Raw genomic sequence first — 21,553 nt, 5'->3', positions numbered from 1 at the left:
GTTTCTGTTTTGTGAAGGGTGGCGGGGAGATTTGAGGTGTTACTTGCCTGTCTCTGAGGCCTGCCTGTCATGTACAGCATCAGTCATGCTCTTTCACAGCAGTTTTATTTCATCCACCATTCCCTTTAGTGCTTTCACAATGCAATTTAGTCATCCAGCCTTGTGGGAAGTTGCTGGTGGGGTTGCCTGTGCATATACAGATTTGCCAGTTGTCAAAGCTTTGTCACGTAGCCTTCAAAGTGCACAGCAAAATCGGCAGTGTGAATGTAATACCTAGAGAGTTAAATTTAATGCTACGATATAGTTAAAACGCAACTTTTAAAAGTGTTAACGCAGAGATGATCTAGCAATAGGCGATCAACTCTGTAAAATAACACCTCCTCTGGATACCATTTACAGTATCTCTGAAAATGTAAAAAATGCACCTCAGGAGTTTAAAATCAACTCCCAGGAATTTAACGCTAAAATTTCAACACTCCAATTTTTGCTGTGTGTGTAGCCAGCTTTTATTGTAAATAAAAAATGGAGTTAGTAAAAGTAGCAATGACTCTTTGACATAACTCCTTTCAATGAGATGATTATATGAGCTCATCACAGGGCCAGCACCGACTGCAAACTTTAGAGACAAAACTCGAGAAGCCAGATTGATATGGCTTGGTGGCGAGGAAGGACAGTAGATATATCGATAGAACAATACTGGAAATGGAGCCGCCAGGTGGGAACCAAAGAGAAATACTGAAGAGGAGATTTATAGATGTAAGATTTGCAGGTAGAAGTTAGAGCAAAAGATGCAGAAGACAGGGAGAGATGGCACAGGATGCTTAGCTGTGGTGATCCCTGAATAAGCTTAAGCGGCTGGAAACCAAAAGAAGTCCTAATTCTTTATTCGACTGGCTTTGGCATGTCATCTCGTGGCATTTTGGTGCTAAGAAACTTTGGTAAAGAAACACATCTCGGCTGAGATAACCTTTGTATAAGTGGAGCTGTGTGTGTTTGCGCAAGTTTCAAAACCAAAACATTTCGAAGCATTTGCTGGCTTGATGTTGCCGTTTACCTTTGTCAATACTTTTTTTATTCTACTTATTTTGATTTCAAAAATTGTATTTGTCCTTTTTAACTTGCCGCATCTGTCACACCGCAATAAATAGAACACTTCAACAAAAATTGTTTATTTATGTCCTCTTCTCTGTGTACTTTACCGCCCTTACAATTGTGAAAGAGTGTGAAGAGAGTACATCAAGTGAAGAGCCATGTAAGTCCACTCTTGTGTGACTGTCAGTGTATTTCTGTATATTGGTGTGTATTTGTAGCTTGTGGACATGCCAGCACTTCACATCTTCACTTAATCACAAAATGTAGCAGCCTTGTAAGGGTGCCAGGTTAAACAGTAGCCAGTTGCCCTTCCCCCTCCCTTCGCTTTGCCTATACTAGATTACTGTGTGTGCAAGCTGTGTCTAAAGAACTAGTATGCAAACTGCTCATCCTTACTGTAACCTGGGAAAAAATTTTTTTTTCTTCACTAAATAATAGTACTTAATAATAATATTTAATGCTTGTTTTCACACTCTTGTGATCTGTACGGAAAAGGCATACATTTGGTGGATCATGCTTGAATGTGGTAATTTGTTGTCAAATATTGTTCTGCCCCCTGTTGCCTGTTAGACGGTCACACTACACTGCCAAAAATGCCTTTTTTTTTTTTTTTTTTTTTTTTTTTTGTAAATAACATTCTCGGTTAATTATTTACAGTCCATCTTAGCTTTTGTAGCCTCCTGTCATGACAAATTGGTGCCTTTTTTTTTTTAAATAGTAAATATATACAATCATTTAAAATGGTCAAAACAATTTACTCTTTTCTGCATGCTGAGGAGGATTGGACATTTTTGTTGCATATTGAGCAAATAATTTTGCTTCCGTTATGAAATTGCATGCCTCTGGAGTGTGGCTAATCATTACATCATGCACACTTAATGTGTCTGAACCTGGGAATGAAGATAATATATTAAACCTTAATTGGTTAGTAATTTGCATATGTCAATAATAAAATAAAGATCTAGGTGTGCAATTATTCAAAGTGATTTATAGATAACAATTTTCTGTTTGTATGTTTTCATCAGCCAAAAAAGAAGAGGAGGATCTCGATGATAAAAAATCCATTAAGAAGCGAATTAAAGAGCTGAAGGTGCTTGATCCTAAGATTGCACAGAATCTATGTAAGTATTTATTTTGTTCTACCCACTCTTCACCTTCTCTTATTACAAGAATTATGTTTATTTATTTTTTACTATTATTTATAGTAATATTATGCTGCAGTATGAGCATTTAATGCTATACAGTATACATGACTATATATATATATATATATATATATATATATATATATATATATATATATAATATCTACATCTATGTATGAACTTGGTTATGGAATCATATCATTGGTTGCTGCAGCAGCTGAGTGACAAAAGGAATGAATTGATTACTGTACTTACAAATGTGCCTATTGCGCTACATGAATGATATATTTACCTTCTAGTATGAGCATATTGCTTGACTTTGACTGTCTTTTTCTAATCTGCTCTTCCTTGTGGGTGCATAAATGCATCCTTAGTCTTTGAATTACTGTTTTAAGCCATACAGAATGAATGAAAATCTAGTTGGATCTCAAGTTCTCTAGTAATTAGCACCTCATTGTCTTTTGTGAAGGAGAACTGTGACCTTTATTTCATGTCTTAAAAGAAAATGAGTGTAATCAGCCCGGGAACAGTGATAAACCATGCAGCGGCAATTATGAAATTAGGATCTGCCCGTTGATGTGTTCTGTGTTCAAGCTGCCTTGTGGTTACAGGCAGGGTTAACCTAGCATACTGTACACATTTTGTATGATGAGAAGACACAAGAATGTATGATATGCAATCACTTGACGCTACGGCTGGCACATACTTAACCTGCATTTGTAAAGATAGCATTCTGAATCTGATCCTCTTGGCCCATGCAGTGAAAACGCCGATATGGGTGTAATGAGTTCGCATTCAGTGAATTCCCTAACATTTGGCAACTCTGTTTTGCCACAGAAACGCCCATTCACAGTTTTGCTCTTCAATGTTTTTGATTGAGGCACAAAATATGAGTTTCTACTCACAAATTGCAATATGAATATTCTTATTTCGAGCCTCAATGGGTCTGACATTAAAATTTCTTACTGTTACCCAGGGCCAAGTTGATGTGGCATTGGACATTTTTCCACAGCATCTTGCAACTTCATTTTCATTTCTTTGTTTCTCTGTAGCCATTTTTCTGGGGTCTTTCCGCATCCCTTACAAAGAAATTCGCCAGATGATTTTGGAGGTTGATGAAGAGCAGCTGACTGAACCAATGATTCAGGTGGGGTTACTTTTGAATATTTTGTTGAATGTTTTGTTGTATCTCTTCTTTAACTAGATGGCATATACACTTTGGGGGGAAAAAAATGTGACACCTCATTCCGCTTAATCAATTTCATGGGATGTAATTTTTGGCCGTTTTGACAATGGTGGATTTTTGTTCGTGTGTGTTCTGGCCAACATTGGTGGTGCTTGTATATCGAGATGGCCGGGAAGGCCAAGAAACAGATTAATCTGGCCTTGAGCGGCCAACAAAATTGCTTGAAACCCCACTTTCAGTGAGGTGCATTTTATTTTTATTTATTTATTAATTTTTTTATTTATTTTTTTTTACATTTTTCCAAGGCAGAAGGCTGGTTATGTTTTCTGGCAGAAATGTAGTAGCCTCAGATATTTTAGATGGAAAGACAGAAAGAGAACAGAAAGCACAAGAGTGAATATCATATGTTCTAGAAAACCCGAGCACTACTTTTGTTTGGAGACATGTTCGGAAAAGTGAATATCTAACATCACCACCTTGCTCGGCACTATACTGTGTTTAAAAATTGTCAAACATACTGACTATACACAAATTGTGTCTTACTGCTTTTCCCTGCTTCTCATCTCTCCCCACCAGCCACATTTATTCCTTTTTCCCTCTTGTCATCCTAGAACCTTGTGAAGCACTTGCCTGAGCAGGAGCAGCTGAATGCTCTGGCCAAGTATAAGAATGACTATCCAAATTTGTCAGAGCCGGAGCAGTTTGGGGTTATAGTGAGTATCTATTCAAATACGCACAAACAAATAAAATTTCAACATTACTTTTTTTTTTTTTTTTCCAATCTGTAGTGAATGAGGGTCTGTTTGCACTAGAATGATCTGCTAAAGCCATTTTTTTTTGTCTTTGCACTTTTCAAAAGGTCTCCTTACATTTTTATAATGATGACAATTTGAGATGTAGGAGTCATATGCTGCTGGCACGAGTAAATGGACACCTTAGAAAAGAAGTTTGAGCAATCTCATTGTCTTGCGTATCCTGCACTCCTCAACAGTCCTGTGTTCCACCATTCACAAATGAATGTGACAAACTTGTACATGTACATATCTTGCTTTTCTATCATACTTTTTAATTGATATTTTGATCTAATTGAAAAGATGCCACATTTTAACAGCCATTAATCTGTCACAGGACTTACTTTTTATGACCAGTGAAAATTTCCAAATCCTTTCATAAAATGTGTTTTCTTTAAATGTATCTTAGATGTACATTATTCTTTCTTTGAGTGTTTCTTCGCGTAGTGGGAATGCACAGCTGCACTTTCGAATGAATATTCTCATCCACAGCTTTAACATTCAGTTTCTTTGAGCCTCAAGTGACACCTGGACTACCTCTCTAATTTATGCACTTTTAAAAAGCAACACTGCTGTCTAATTTTTCTGCATTGGCTTCTTAAAGACTTTTCAAATGAGACTTGCTGAGAAATTTGCATGAATCTAGTTATCACTTCTTGAATTTGCCATGACTCCTGCAAGTGGCACAGTTAAATTTGTTAAATTAGCCAAAACAAAAAAAATGACTGAAAAAGTGATTTGCCAGTTAACCTATAGGGAATAGGGCTTTTACCCTTGTTGTAGGTACTGGACCCCACCAGTTTCCATTGACCGAACCCTTCTTTATTGAAAAATAAAATGATGTTTTTTTCGTTTTTTGTTATTTTTTCCTCTTTTCAAATTCAAGACAGAGCTCTAGCATTTACTGGTGAACAAAATGAACAGGGAGAGTATCCTTTTCATTAAATCTGGCTCTCTTCACCTTGAATTCAGAGTGTTTCTGTATTTCCCATCTCCATGCAGCCGAAGTGAGCGTGCCTTTAATTTTGCTAGATAGCTAATTGTACTGGACTAGAATTACACAACTTACGTTCCGTTATATATGCAAATTCATATTTCTCATACTACATTAGACCGACCTCTTTCTATTTTGCTCGACATAAGTAGTAGGAAAGGATACCAATAATAAAGAAATCACACAACGTACCACTACAACAGCCACAGGTTGACTGAGTGCACCAAATTCCCTGCAGCACAGACAGGCCAAGCAATGTAGCGTGATCACCTACAGCCAAAGATGGACAATCATCACAAATCATTTCAGTCTGATGTTTTTATTAACCACCGCCAAACCTCTGAGACTGACTCACCAAATGACTGGAACAATATACATTTATTAAACAAATAAGATTTTTTTCAATTGCCAGCACTGTGATAATACTAGTGGTGCTAGATTCATTGAAAATGTCTTTATATCTGTATTAACCCACATTCCCATGTTATGACGGTAAATCAAAACGTATTTAATTAGGTCTTGGCATGGTGATAGAAGTGTACATTTTATATACACGTTGGTGTTGATAACTGGACTTGGCTTCAGCACCGTAATATCCATGTTTACTAGTATGCATAACCCCCACTCGTGTAGTCACAGCTCATGACTGGCAGCGTTTTGGATTAGTCTTTCATCTGGGATTTAGATTGTTGTTGACACTTCACACACACATTTTATAAATTGCCAAAACATTTACTCCCAAATATGTTGTTGTAGTGCTTTATGCTCTTAAGTATTAGAATTTAGTTTACAATATTAGGTTTTGAATTTGTACCCCTATAATCCTCTCACTTTTGAAAGAAGTTGCAGATACACGCTTACAGACTTATTCACTCATTGGAATAGTCATTTGACAACTTTGCTGGAGCTATAATTACGCTGGATGGAACCTCAAACAGCACTGCCATCTGTTGTTTTAACACAAGTGGAAGCGAACCCCTCCCTCCAACCCAACACATCCACAATCACCGTTGTGTCCAGGTCTTGGGGCCCAATGCAATATTTTCCAATTTGCTGTAATTGCGTGAGAGTGGTAATCCAAGGCAGACTGTTGTATATTCCATTCACCTGCCCTATATGGACACTAACTCCATAATTGACTTAACAGTCCTGGATCCCAAATCAAATCAATGCCAGCATCTATTACTCCTGCCTAGCAACACTTTAGAGGATATGGCAGCCTGTATTTTTCTGAAATTAAACTTATTTTGTGAGAATGCATCAAGAGTGGGTGTTGGTTATTTTACGAAAATGAATATTTATTCAACCCAATATTCTTTCAACCCCTTTTTTTTTTCTATTTCCTTTTACATCTGTGTGTCATCTCCTAGATGAGCAGTGTAAAGCGCCTTCGCCCACGACTGAACCATATCCTCTTCCGACTGCAATTTGAGGAGCAGGTAAACAATCTGCGTCCAGACATTCTCGCTGTGAATGCTGCTTGTGATGAAGTCAAGACAAGCCACGCCTTTGGCCGCTTGCTGGAACTTGTGTTGCTTCTGGGCAATTACCTGAATGCAGGTTCCAGAAATGCCCAGTCATTCGGCTTTGACCTCAGTTCCCTCTGCAAGGTGAGTATTGACCTTTCTGTCAAAACTTTAATAGCATCACGTTTTGTTGCATTCATTTGTGCTTATGTGTGAACCAATTTACCACTGAGTCAGAATATTTTGGGCTCAAGCAAGAATTACACATTTTTATTTTTAGTATGATTTTTTTTTTTTGACATATGTTGCCAAATGGTCACACCAATTTGTCACGCGTGAAAAATATTCTTTTTGCATTAAATCCTGATTTAATGTCTTTCAATACAGTTCATTTTATGCTTCAAGACTGCTCTGTTGATTTATAATTTACAATCGAAATTTTATAGGATATTATACATTGGATTAAAAAAAAAAAATACATTGTCACATTGCAACATACCAGGTTTATAATTTGTAATTTGATCCCTTAATAGCTAGCAAAATAAAAAGAAGAAATAAGGCTTAAATGCAAACATTGATTCTCACATTCATGCTAAGTTAATTTGTGCATATCTGAAAATAAACAACAACAAAAAAACAACACCAGTCACATATCAAAATCAGTCATTTGTTTGCAAAAAAATATGCTAATTGCAATGCAGCAATTAAATAAAAGCAGGAAGTAAGCAACGTGCAAAAAGAAAACCATGTCGTGCACGTGGCTATTTCTTCTTCGTCGTCTTCTTCGTCGTGGCTATCTTCTCCAACTGGTATTGTTCCTTGCCAGTCTGATCCTAAGTTTAAAATGTACTGTACTGGGTCTCTTCTCTACATAAATCTAAGGCATTATTATTACAATGGTTGAAATCCTTCCCAAGTCCGGAAAAAAAATGAAAGTGTAAAATGTGCATGAGCCCTGGCTAGTACATAATTAATCAACCTATTCTAACCTCTATCATGCAGATGCATGTGGACTTGGACTATCATTGCTTCAGGCCGCAAGGACTTGGCAAACACCTGTGCATTTTGCATAGGATGGAGACAGAACAGTCAGTTTTTCTGCATGATAGTGATGATGACAGAGAGCAGAGTGTAATCCTTGGGTAGGAGACTCATCCATCTTTAGCTGCATAACTACCAAAGCAGCCATTCATCACTGCCAAAATTCTGCCCTGTTAAACTTGTGCTTTCAATATTACGTTCCGATAAATAACATTTAATGTATGTGTCTACTTGATGAATTAGGTGAACAATGGTACAATCAACTGATAAAGGTTTTTTTTTGTTTTTTTTTGTTTTTGAAATGTTGAAATGCTGATGATTCAGCACACATTTTGAATGATTGGAATCAGCTTTGTGGTGGCTTCAAGGTAGGAGCTGATATGAAAGGCTGATAACTATATATAAAAGCAAACATTGTTTACCTTTTAATTTGTACTACTTATTCCACAATATACAGTCAATGTCGAGTTGTCAACTGTGATAAATGTCGATGAATTAAGGATGTCCTGTTTTTTGTTTTTGTTTTTATTTTATTTTATTTTTCAATTAAAAAAATGATTTTATTATTATTATTTTTTAATTCAAGACATAGGTATAGGGTTACCTAGTGAGCAAAATGAATAGGGAGAGTAGCCTTTTCATCGAAGTTGGCTCTGTTCTTGAATTCAAAAAGCATGTTCATGTACTGTATTCCCCATCTCCATGCATCTTAAGAGGTTCTTTAATTTTGCTCGATAGCTTGTTGCACTGGATGTTTTATTTTTTTAATTGAAAAATAAAATGTGATTTTTTTTTTTTATTAGTATTTTTTTTAATTCAAGACATAGCTATAAGGTTTACTAGTGAGCAGTGTTTTTGCTCTGTCCTAGGTAGAGCAGGTAATTGCCATCCTGTGTGTTTGTTTCTACATTTTGACGTTTGTTGTGCTCCCTGTGCTTTTTAACAGCTAAAGGATACAAAGTCAGGTGACCAGAAGACCACATTGCTCCATTTCCTGGCGCAAATATGTGAAGAGGAATTTCCAGATGTGATCAAATTTGTTGAGGACCTTAAACATGTGGACCGAGCAAGCAGGGGTAATCATCATGCAAGATCACACTTGACACACATTAATTGGTCCATTTTACAATTTCTTGCATCATGAGTCAGTTTTTGATTAAATCTATTCAATGCACTTAATTGATTAAAAAATAAAAATAATTAAAAGTTTCATATACAGCCAGTAGCCATGAATGAAAGACAACTTTTTGTATGACCTTTCATGCTCTTCTCTGAAAAATGGCTCAAAATGATTAATTGTACCAAAGTACAGTATGTATACTAATGATCACATCTGTCTTACAAAGTAGTCACTGAAAAGTGGGTTCACTAGTTTCAGTGACAGTGTGAGTCGGTTATCTGTCTCTATATTAGCTGAACAGCTGGGATAGACTTATGCTCCCTGCTACCCCGAATAGGACAAAACAATTAAAAAAAAATGGATGGGTGTTAAAAAATGAAAATCATTTTTGCCTGACAGGAACAACACATTAGTTTTATTTCACTTATTAAGAGAGCTGGACAGAAGTAGAACTTAATTATTTAAATTGCACAACAACGAGCATTTGGGATCTGTCAGGCTTTATTTTTAAATCAATGCACTGCATTTGTACTCATCCAAAAAGTCAGGAAGGTTGATTTAATTATTTGTTAATAGTAACTATAGCGGGATATTCCATCAGCAAAAACTCATTATGATCTTGACAGGACAGAGAAAGCACTCGTCTGGGAAAGCGGCATTAAACTTTTAACCTCAAAATTAATTTTGGTGACGCAGATAAGCAGTAAATAAACTGTTCCCACCAAAAGACCTGACAAAAGAGGCTACTTTTTTTTTTTTTTTTTTTTTTCTTGAGTAGACTTTTATTTCCATCATATCTGGCCTCCACACGATAAAGGTAGCTCCCACTTGAGGCACTGAATCCTCTCTTTTGAGGACGAAGACGTTATGGAGTAGTGAACAATGCATGTACGTCCAAGTGTACGCAATGACAGATGATGTTATGGACTACATTATCACATCCCTACAGCGTCAATTTCGTGATGGTTCACATTTTAATCACCAAAAAAATTTACTCCGGTAATAGTGTACAATGTATAATATGGCACACCGCTAATGTGCATATGGATTTTATGTTCATATGATTTTTTTTTTTTTGCATAGCATTTTTGGGCCATTGAGCGTTGTTCAGCTTTTGTACATGTATAGTTGTGTTTAAAAGTTTACATACCCGTAGTGTATATAAACTTATGAGTACAACTGTTGTGTGTCTGTGTGTGAGTATAAGTATGTTTGCTATCTCACTGTGTTCTGTCCAGAAGCATAATTGCATTTTCAATCCAATTTCCCTCACATAAAATGATCGACTCTAGTAGTAGTAGTAGAGCGAGTTCTGTATGTTGTGCCCTGTAAAAGAGTATGCAGAGATGTGTGCTACTCATTCTTATTTATCGCACAGCAGGTTGGCAGAGTAGTAAAGAGGTGTCAATGGGGGATTTGACCTCTGCAAATTTACCAATTTTTATTCCTTTAAATCGTTCTACATCTGGCAGCAATCTCTCTGCCACAGGGCCATTCAGACTCCAATGCTCATAAAATCACTCTGGCTTGTACACATTGAAGTAAAAGTAAGGAAGATACATTTGGTAGCACTGACTTAATATGCCTCTTCGGTCCGTTCCACCAGATTTGTTAATATTTAGTGTATGGATGGACATGGTACAGATGTTGTAGTTGTACTCTATTCCTGACATTCCATTCTTACTAAGCATATATTTGGATCAAAGTAAATTTGCTGCTACTTGAAAATAAGGAGCTTATTTTTTGTATTTATTTATAATTTTTTTGTCAAGTACAGTCTAATAAGGGTAATTTAAGTCATACATTATTTGTGGTTTTTTTTATCAAGTGGCAGGCATGCCCAGCTTAACAGAAAGTTTGGCTCATTGCTCCCTTTCCTTTTTAATGCAGTTTTTGTAACCCTACTTACCTCTTATTTATGGAGAAGTATACAATGAATTCAGATATGACAAAATGTGTAAATCTGTTGATACTGACATATGCATCTCTCTTTCCACTTTCAGAGGATGGTTTTACTTGATGTTATGATTATTTTTTTAAATAACTTTATTTATAGAGCACTTTAAAAAACCATCGCTGCACACACAGTGCTGTACATAAAGTAAAAATCAGATATATAAAAACAAAGATAGTTAAAACAGCACATTAATAACATAAAACAGTAAACACAAACCAACCCTACTAAAACATTGCTGGTTTTTTTTTTCACCATTTTCAACTAGATACTTATTAAAAATGTATTGCCTTTTGTCTGTGGTTTCTATGTATGTTTTATTTGCCAGCTGATCCATTTTAGACCCTCAAAGTATTTTGGGGAAAAAATTGTGGTTTTTTTTTGTTTTCTTAAATAATTGTGTTGTCCTCTCTGCTTCTTTTTCCGCTGATTTTTTTTGGCATGGTGATGTGTGTTCTTTGTGCTTCTATGACTGTGCGTACGCATGAATGCATGTTGGTGTGTGTTAGTGTCTGCAGAGAATTTGGAAAAGAGCCTGAGGCAGATGGAGAGGCAGCTGTTGCAGCTGGAGAGAGACCTTGAGACATTCTCATCCCCCGATGACCCCAGTGACATGTTTGTCAATAAAATGGCAATATCCTTTAAACAATTTTCTTAGTTATACGGTGGTGCCTTGAGATACGAGTGACCACGTTTATGACATTTGAAACTTTGTTTTTTTGTTTTTTTGTGTGTGTGACTTAAATCACTTTTCAACAAATGGCAGTTTGGCATATACAATTAATAAATCATACTGTCTGAAGGCTATGATGTCAGACTGTTTACAGAGTTTATGTAGCTATGTGACATGCCGTTATCCTCTTGCAGATGTGGATATATAAACAAGCTGCCCATGGATTCTTAAAAAAAAAAAAAAATCTTGGTTTCAAAAGGAAAGCCTTAATTAGCTGCATCCCAATACTGTATCTGCCTTTCAAATGTCTTGCAAATGCCAAATTGGCAGATTTCTTAATTTGTTTAGTATTTTAGTGAAATGGAATGTAGAGCTGAGCATAACTGTCAACATTTGTCATCACTGAGTTGCAAGAGCGATTTTCCCTGATAATGATGGTGTTTCAACTTAGAACGTCTAATATTGAATTTGTGATTGACGCTTAAAATGTCAGTGCAATTGATATGACATTTTTATACATTACGTTAATACAGTCCTTCTCAAATAACGTTGTGGGACCCCTGTGGGGTGGGGGGGGATGTTGCGATGCCAGGGGGACGCGGAACATGTTTGGTATTACTTCCTCTGCAGAGATTTACTTAGTATCATTTGACTATAATTTTTTTTCTATTTATACTGCGATTGGCTGGCGACAAGTTCAAGGTGTACCCTGCCTACTGCCCGTAGCCAGCTGGGATAGGCTCCAGCACCCCCGCAACCCTTGTAAGGAGTGAGCGGTCAAGAAAATGGATGATGGATGATACTATTTATAGTTGTGGCGGAGAGTTGAAGGTTGTGAATCATTTATTTCTTCCTGGGGGGGCTGTAACAAAAAAATTATTGAAAAGCACTGCGTTATGACTGCTTGCTCACGTTTGTATTTCCTAATTGTCACAGCATATTGTATATCACTATGTACAGTACACAAGTAACAACTTGTAACAACAATTCACTGCTTTGTAAAATACAGTAATAATAATCATAATAATAATCAGAATAATAATAAATACATGTCAGCATACTGGTGAGGCCCTCAACATCTGTGACAGTTTCTCACATGCCCCCTTGGCAAAAGTACTGTAATTGTCCATGTCTCCTAAAACTTAATATTTTGATGAAAAACATGTAGAGATGATTATGTTTACTGTACTCCTCAATTAAACATGGGAATTTCTGTTTTGGCCCTCATTGTGAGCAAACTGTTCCAATCAGATTTAATCTGTGCCTTCGTCAGATATTCAGTGGGATTTAGATCAGGGCACTCGTCCAGTGTTTTGTTCCGAGACAATCTCTGGTATTTTCTTGTGGCTCTTTCATTCTGTAATGAAAGTGTACCACCTTTTTTTTTTTCTTTTTTTTTTTTTTCTTCCATACATGTATAAAGTGATTATAAGCGTACATATAGAACGAAAGAAAAATACAAGACGCATAAAGCAACAAACAACATTAGAGCAACAAAAATAACAATTTTGCAATAATTCACCCAGTCATTAGCTACACATTACACATTTTAACCATTTAACTCAAATAAAAGGTGTAGGTTTGTTTCTACTTACTACAAATTTAATCTCCTAGTTTTCAATATTAAATGTTACTATTAGTCGCCGACGGCCTAGCACCCCCTCCCTTGCCTTCGCCTTAGCTGTAATATAAATGACATAATGTCAATCCTGACCTTTCATTTGAGTGTATTATGTCAATTAATGCACATGTACGTCCACAGCTAATATGTTGAATGTGTGATAAATTTGTACTGGACCTTGACCAACCCCCTCACAGCTTCAGTAAGATGGCACGTGAGCAGTATGGCAAGTTGGTGAACTTGCAAGGCAGCATGGAGACACTTTATCTCAATCTTTTGGAGTATTTTGCTGTTGATCCAAAGAAAACATCGGTGGAGGAGCTCTTCACTGATTTCAGCAACTTTCGTACCATGTTCACAGTGAGTACGCCTGGATGCATTGTTTGCACTTTCACAGGATGTTCAGGTTATTAAATTGTTTGTGGAAACAGCTGAAACTAACTTGAAAATAAATATGTAGCTGTTAGGAAACTATGTTAATAGGTTACCTGTTGGGCTCTTTGGTTGTAAATGTTGTATCCTGATAAAATAATTCTGAGATTGCATACAGTGATGTCAAAGGCAAAAGTATTCTAAGAATATATTGGGTCAAGTCCAGATACTAGCTTGCTAAATGTTGTCATTTGTAGGATAACAATAACCGTGTTATTTTCCTGAGCATTTTCTTTTTTTATGCTGCACCACTAAAGGGGAGAATTTTATTTTATTAATTTTTATTATTTTTTATTTTCTTTTATTTATTTATTTATTTATTTTAATTAAATCATGCTGCAGCTATATGGCACCTGAAGGTACCCCTCAATTTTCGGTGCACCTTTTCACCAAATTAATCAAATGTGAGATGCATTCCTTAGATCTGATTGCTTGCCTGCATTTTTTATTTTTTTTTGCTAAATGTGCTGTATGTGGAATTCAAGTAGTGCAGCTAAATCAGTTTGTTCTCCGCCCTTTAGTGTATCATTATCATTATTATATAAGTACATGGTTTGACAAGTCAAGAACAAAGGCAATCCTTGGGTTGACTGTCCAAGTAAACTAAGTGAACTAGGATTGAAATGGAATCAACATAGAAAGAACAAATGCTAATGTGAATGTTCCACTGGTTATGTGAATACATTGGGCCAATTTCTGAAACCTTAAGGTTTATTTATTTATTTTTTTACTAAATATGCCAATGAAGAAGCAAAGTATTATAAGGACTTTGAATGTATGATGCCTCCCAATGCAGTTGTTTATTCCACATTAACAGGCTAAGGTAGGGGTGGGCAAAATCAGTCCTCAAGGGCCAGAGTACTGCAGGTTTTGGAGGTTTCCCTCTTCCAACACAAGCTGATTGCAGTCAACGGTTTATTACCATTTGGGCAGTTCATCCAGACGGTGGCGTGGTTTCGAAGCTTGAAAGCGATCACTTTTGGAACCGGACTCCAGTGTGGAAAGATTTTGAAATGCACCCCGTATGTTCCAATGTGGACACCATATGTGGGATACTCCTCCAGTGATGATGTAATTATCCCGTGACTGCGCACAAACCGGCAGTCTGTCAACAACAATGGCGGATAGCCGCCGCGTCGTCATATTGCGCAACCTCCTGAGCTTGCTTATGCATTTACAACGAAATGTTTTGTGTGATGTTGTACTTGAATCACCCGACATTGTCACTTCTCCTGTGTTCGTCTCTGTGTATATTACTGGGTAGATGATATCCCATACAGGGTGGCCATCTTACTCCTCCCATCTCCCATCTCATGAGTAGACTACTGTATAAACTTCTTTGAAGACACCCTTTTTCTTTTATCGCTCAGTTCCTAGACCCCACTATTAGATTTGGCAGAGAGATCTTTTGTTGAATTAGTTCTCATTCTTTAATTATAAAAAAGAAAATACAACTTTCCTCCCGTAAACATCAAGCATATAATGTATACATGTATTTAAGCCAAGTTGTAAAATGTCTGAAGTCCTCTTGTTTATAGTTAAGACATTTAAAATATCATAAATCATTGTTTGTACTAAGCACTGTCTCAGATGTTCTCTAATTTCGATACTGTAAATGTATAGAATCGTACGCCGAGAGGTTTCTTGGGAGGAGTAATACGGCGGCTTCAAACGTCGACTGTTCAGATCAGTGGTTCGTCTTCTTCGCTGATTCTTCTTCGATGCTTTCCTTTAACTCCCTGTAGCAGCGCTACAGCGCCACCCCAGACTTGGCATATATATTACAGCCGTTAAACATTCTAGGCGTCTTCTATTTTGGACACTCGTATGAGTCGCATGTTTTGAAACGTTTCTGTCTGCACAAGATTTGTTTGAGGAACGAAGCCGGCTTTGCTTCCGTGTGAACAGGGCCTTATGCAGAGCTTGCTGATGAGCTGACCATATACCAGCTGTGTTGGAAAAGGGAAACATCCAAAACCTGCATGACTCCAGCCCTCAAGGGCCGAGTTTGCCCACCACTGGGCTAAGGTGTAAACACCTAACCCCTTAGTAATTTGTTCAAAAGGTGTCTTCCCACCATCATCCTGCTTGAAGCCAAGGCGAGGTCAAAGAATGTGTTCACGCAGTAAATCCCAGCACAGTAACCTCTTGGTCAAATCTGTGTCAGCATATACACTGCTGTGCCAAGGTCCATGCTAATAGGTACATGTTGTTTGGAGACCACTGCGTGTAATGAACGGAGCCTTGATCTGCAACTGTGTGCTGTGTTCTGAAAATATGTGTGCATGTTGGTGTTTGGAAAAAGCTAAGCAGATTTTCCTCGACAAAAAAAAAAAAAAACGGGGAAATGACAAGTGCATACAAAGGCATATACAAACCGGTACACACACATGCAAGCATGCTCAGTCACCCGTAGGAAGGAGACCCAGGGCGAGGCCGCACATCTGACAGGAATCCAATTGAGCGTGTCTAATGGCAGACATCCAGGAGGAGAGGCGGGGGGAAACAGACCTGGAGTGATGAGGAGAGCTGAGGGCAATATCCTTTCTGTGTTTGTCTCCCTCTCCTCCTCTCACTCTGCCTCATCACTCTATTAGAATTTTGTATGCACAATACGGCATGGCACCTGACATTTTTGTCATGACAGAATACTGATCACATAGGTTCTTGGTGATATTACCTTTTTGCCTTTGTGGTCCTGATGATCTAAAATACAAATTAAGAACACATTTATACTGAAGTTTGATTTTAGACATTTGTTTTTTTGAGACAGCATGGTCTTGAGAGCGAATATGATCATATTAGGTTTTTTTTAACAAAGGGCTTCTCAAGGATTGCTCTTGAGCTGCTCCCCTGCTGCAGTCTCTTTGTGAATTTAAGTGTGATTCACTCTAAGCAGGATTCAGGACCACTTGAATTGACTCGTTATTGACTAATAATAATAATATTTATTAATATAATAGTGATTTTATATAGCGCTTTTCTAGACAGACACTTTACATTGGATACATTATTCATGCACTCACACATTCACGCTCTGGTGGTGACAAACTAATTTAGTCGCCACCAGGGTGTGCTAAAAAAGTCGATACAGCAATATATCGTTGCGTGTCTCATTACAATAGTTAGCGATGCGTTGGTTGCGCAGGGCTGTACAGCCTCTTTGAAGTTGTACAGGAGAATTGGGAGCAGAGGAGACAGAATGTTCAGAAATGTGAAGATTAGTCTAAAAATATGTACGAAAATAAATAAATAAACAAATAAAAATTGTCATATCGAGATCGTGAATTTATTTTTAAAGAATCGTGATATGACATTTTTACCATATCGCCCACCTCTACTTGTGAGGAATAAGCGGTCAAGAAAATGGATGGGATGGGTAGTGCAGGTGCAGGAGGAGCGTGAGGGAGTCGTTGAGCGAGGAAAGAGACATGAGTGCCTTAGTTTGCATTTTACTTAGTTTATAAAAAAAAAAAAAAAAAAAAAAAGTGTTCGTGTGAAGTCTGTTTTAAAAATAACTCACCAGTGATTGGGCACTGTCTTGAATATCAACATTTATTTACTTATAAACTTAACATGGTACATGTTTCTTAATGTACCAATTTTCCTATATTTTTAAAAAACGAAATAGAATGCATTATATGAAAAAGATAATGTTTTTATTTCCCCAAATACTTCAAATAAGCAAATTTTAGAGCTGTAATTTTAATACTTTGGTATTTTTGCTCATATTGGCTCATGCCTATTCATAAAGTTTCCCGGTTTCTGTGAAAGCTGCTCCTTGCTCTGCTATGCACATTTAGACCGGGCATGCCGCTTGGTGGTAAACCAGAATAGCTGCTAACAAAAACATTGTTGCCATCCAGCATAATATACATATGATTTAGGTATACATATGACTGTTATCATAAAATGCAAGTGAATTGATGTCAAATATCGGGGTAACGCCTTGAAGATCACAATGATGCTATTTTCGACCGATACCGATAAACCAATAATTTAGAAGTGCCGATGTCGATAACTGATAAGCAATCCGATAATTGTTTGCAAAATTAACTTGAGTTAATTTGACTAGACCAAATACATTGAAACATTGTATAAACTTTGCACAATGTTGTGGACCAACGTGGCATGTCTATATTAATTATTTCCTTAATATTTGGTTTATCTGTACGAAATCAAATTGGTTGATAATTGCCGATAATTAACGGCCACCGATATTATCGTGCATTCCTAATACATATGTATCGCGATACGTATCATATCGTGACCCCTGCATCATATCATGACGTTGTTGGCATAACTCAGCCCTAGTAGCCACAGCTGCCCTGGATCAGGCTGACGGAAAAGTGGCTGCCTGCCTACGACCCCTCCTATAAAACATTGCTTTTTACTAGTGTCATCAGCGACTATATGTAAAACAATGATCTTACTAAACCTGTTCAAACGGAAATGAATGTACACAAACTCACCTCATGAATTCTTATGCTGGATTTGACAGACTAAAGGGAAAATATCATAAAAGCGAAAAATCAAGGCGAAGTATTTGTGGTATTTGGAGAGTAGATAAAAATAATGCATCCGACTCGACTAACCACTGGAATCCTCCTGGTGCCATCTGAATACTGAACCAATTTTTTACTCTCACTATAGTTACATGTTTTATTTCTCATTTTACAGCAAGCACTCAAAGACAACATGAGGCGCAAGGAGTCTGAGGAGAAACAGAGGAGAGCACAGGCCGCAAAGGAAAAGGCTGAGCGTGAGCGGCAAGAGAGACAGCAAAAGAAGTGTGGGCTGCTTGAACTTAATGCAGGTATAAACCATTCAATCTTTTTGTAACAAGCATGCTGTTTTTGTTCCGCGTCTAATTTTTGTCACCCTCAGTGATTTGACACTAGCACACCTCAGTAAATTTTATTTAAAAACTAGCTATTAGTAAGCATTTTTTAAATCACTTTTCACCAATTAAGAAACTACTGCAATTTGATTTGTAACGAGAAGATTTAAATTATATCGGGGCACTCGATTAAATGTCTTCTTCAGGAAAGTGTATTCAAGTCGGAAAATTACAATACAGCGTAGTATGCATTATGATCCAGTCAATATTGGAGGTGTGTCAGGAAAGTTTTAGAACGACACATTGAACATTGCACATTGAATTTACTTTGCCTATATGTACAGCATGTATCCAGAATATTTGTAGATTTATTACCTAAAAAAATGACTGTGCCCTTCAGTGATAATTAAACTAGAAATTTAGAGCATGCTTCAAACTTCCAGTTGTTGTTTTTGGTTTGTTTTCCCTCCCCCCTTTGGAGTATTGCTGGTGCCAAGAACTTGTTCAACAACACAGCCTCCAGACCTATTTTCAATGCCAAAACCAAGACTGGCAGACAAATCCAGCCCATCAGTCCCAGCCCCATAGTACGTCTATAGCAAACATTTGCCAACCATTGTAGCTCGCCTGCAGATAGAATGCACATATAAAACCACAACTGTGGTTTGTGCCAATATACTGTCATATGTTTGGCTAAATATAATATCAAAGCTTTCCTTTCCCTCACTGTTGGGAGGCAAAGTTAACACAGCTACGCAAACAGTTTACAGGGTTTAGTAATACAGTTGAATCACATTATGTGATATGTCATATGACTCTCTTCAGTTGTATGTAAAAAAAAAAAAAAAAAAAAAACCTTCTGTCTTCCGTATGTAAAATGTAAAGCGCTTTGAGAGCCTTGGTGGAAAAGCGCAACATAAATGAAGTACCATTTAGAAGAATGGTGAAAGTGAAACATGCAATTGAGCAATGTGATGATGTGGTGAAGGTCTGTAACTTCTTTTGTATAATAACATGTAATTATCAAAGGTTGGCCTCTGCTTTCGGTCTGATGTTATTGATGAACACTGCAGTGGTCCAATTTTGCGCATCAGTAAAAACTCTTCTCAAGACTCTTCTTAAAAAAAATAATAATAATAAAAAATAGAAATCTTCATAATATACTCCTGAGCATGGTTAGTGGTGGTCAAAATACAACTTTGGGCATCACTGCAAATTGTTTTTATGAAACTAATTGTCTACTATGTTTATTGTCTTTTTTTTTTTCTTTTTTTTTTTTTTTTATGTATGTGTTTGTGTTTGTCTTCACTGTTTTCTGTTGATGATGTTCAAATAATATGAACGGGGAAAGCATACAGTACATGCGAAAACTGACTAGTTTTGGCAGTGTATCTCGGAACTAGCAGACAATCCAGACATACAGTATTCTCATGCACAGATTGTTGGGATGAATATTTCATTGTGATTTGGCATTTTGCCACCAACCGGGGCCCACTCCCTTTTCACAATCTCTCTTGCTTTTTCCTACTGTTTCTGACCATATTTATTAACTAAAGAGCTTTCTCTTTGTTTGTTAGGGAGGATTGCCCGCAATGGAGATTTTGTATGTACCGGGTAATCATTTCATCAACCATCAATTCATTAAAAGCCACAGAAAGTCCGTTTCCACATTATGCCGAAGGACACTGCAATGAATAGCATAAGATAATGAAAAGGTTGAGGTTTTCTTAAGAACATTTTAAATGGGCATGACCTTTTTTATACAGAGTTGTAGATAAGCACACTTTCATATCCTGTAATCATAATATTCTAAATTGTACCGAGTACCGACTATACTTTGCCTGCCATAGACTAGGATACCTACACACTGATATGCTGAATGTTCTTGCCATCTGCATTGTGTGATCTCGCAGTGGGAGTGAGCGAGAGCTTCATCTTGCAGCCATTTGCATAGAGTCTGACGGAGATTGAAATTCAGATTGGATTGTTTTGTTTAGTTTTTTTTTTTCCCCTCCCTTCCTGTAACTGTGCCTGTGTATGACAAATCTGTAGCATTAACTCCCAGGGTAGGCCAGGAGCTGTTTGTGCTCACGCAGAGGATTATTTAACACTCACTGAAAGGCTACAAGCTACAAACTATTAAGACATCAAATACTAAAAGAAGCAGAGGTGCAGCCCTGCACTGAAACAGTAAAAGAATATAGAGAATAATCAAAGAGAAAGAGGAGTTGTTTGATTTCTGCTATTAATTGGATTTTAGTGCTCTTTCATGATTTGCGGAATCCAGAAATAGGTATCAATTCAGAAGACCTAATTGAGTAAACCCTCAAACAAAACTGAAAAGCAGCTCCAGTTGAAAGCTTTAAAAGAAGAGTGCAAATGTTTGCTGATGTCAATGGGTTATAGGCTCAATGCAATTACCACAAGCAAAGTACTTGCAAATAATTATTAAGGTTATTCAACTGAACAAATTCTATCGGTTTTAATCCTGAACACCTCATCTGCTCACCTAAAACTTTGAGTTGGAGTTTAGGGGAAAATGCACGTTGACAGAAAACACTTAAATCAGTCACACCAGCAAATACTTTTGAACATTTCTGTAAAAATAAGTAAATATATATATTTTTTTTTTTGGCCTGTTTCAGCCGAATGCAGCATTGTGAGCTACATCGACCAACTCTGCGCTGTTGAGCTAACAGGATCATGACAATGACATGTGACATATGGCATGGCCAAGCTTATCTCTTTTTCACTGCTGTTATGTACGAAAACACAATATTGTGCATTTTTTCCTAAAAAGATTATTTATTTATTTATTTATTTATTTATTCTTGCAATATTGTCCAGTTTTTAGACAGTATCATGAGCTTTTTTTTTTTTTTTTTTTAACATCGCTAATCTCCCGACAATGCTGTGATAAATATCGTATTGTCTCAGGTTAATATCGTGATATTTATCGCATCGTGAGGATAAGCGGTTCTGATTAATGAATTGATGGATGATTTATATAAAACACAAACAAGAATATTGTGTTCAGATTTGCGTATATGTTACAGGTGTAAATACCTGTAAATGAAAGGTCATCTCTTGATGTCAAACCTAAATATTTTCAGCCTGCAGTAGAAATAAAAGAATTAGCCTCACTGTTCCAATACTTTTGGTGAGGGTTCTAACTGAGCCCTTCACTGTGAGTGCATT

At 36.9% G+C, this 21,553-nt stretch overlaps 1 protein-coding gene across 3 annotated transcripts in view; it reads left to right on the top strand.

The window, feature by feature from the left end:
- LOC144017717 (protein diaphanous homolog 3-like) overlaps positions 1-21,553 on the top strand; it is a 74,148-nt gene that overhangs the window by 22,914 nt on the left and 29,681 nt on the right. For 2 of the 3 annotated variants that reach the window (XM_077519584.1, XM_077519586.1), the window contains 9 exons: positions 1,220-1,252; positions 2,118-2,213; positions 3,290-3,384; positions 4,035-4,136; positions 6,579-6,818; positions 8,662-8,791; positions 11,299-11,424; positions 13,280-13,443; positions 18,196-18,331. In XM_077519584.1, coding sequence (XP_077375710.1) covers positions 1,220-1,252; positions 2,118-2,213; positions 3,290-3,384; positions 4,035-4,136; positions 6,579-6,818; positions 8,662-8,791; positions 11,299-11,424; positions 13,280-13,443; positions 18,196-18,331 — 1,122 coding nt within the window. The remainder of the gene's footprint in view (positions 1-1,219; positions 1,253-2,117; positions 2,214-3,289; positions 3,385-4,034; positions 4,137-6,578; positions 6,819-8,661; positions 8,792-11,298; positions 11,425-13,279; positions 13,444-18,195; positions 18,332-21,553) is intronic. The other variant, XM_077519585.1, reaches the window with a different exon arrangement.

Source organism: Festucalex cinctus, chromosome 4, assembly GCF_051991245.1.
Source record: "Festucalex cinctus isolate MCC-2025b chromosome 4, RoL_Fcin_1.0, whole genome shotgun sequence".
In the NCBI taxonomy this organism is placed as follows: Eukaryota; Metazoa; Chordata; class Actinopteri; order Syngnathiformes; family Syngnathidae; genus Festucalex; species Festucalex cinctus.
Note: the sequence above shows the minus strand (reverse complement) of the source record. Positions and strands in the feature narration are given on the sequence as shown.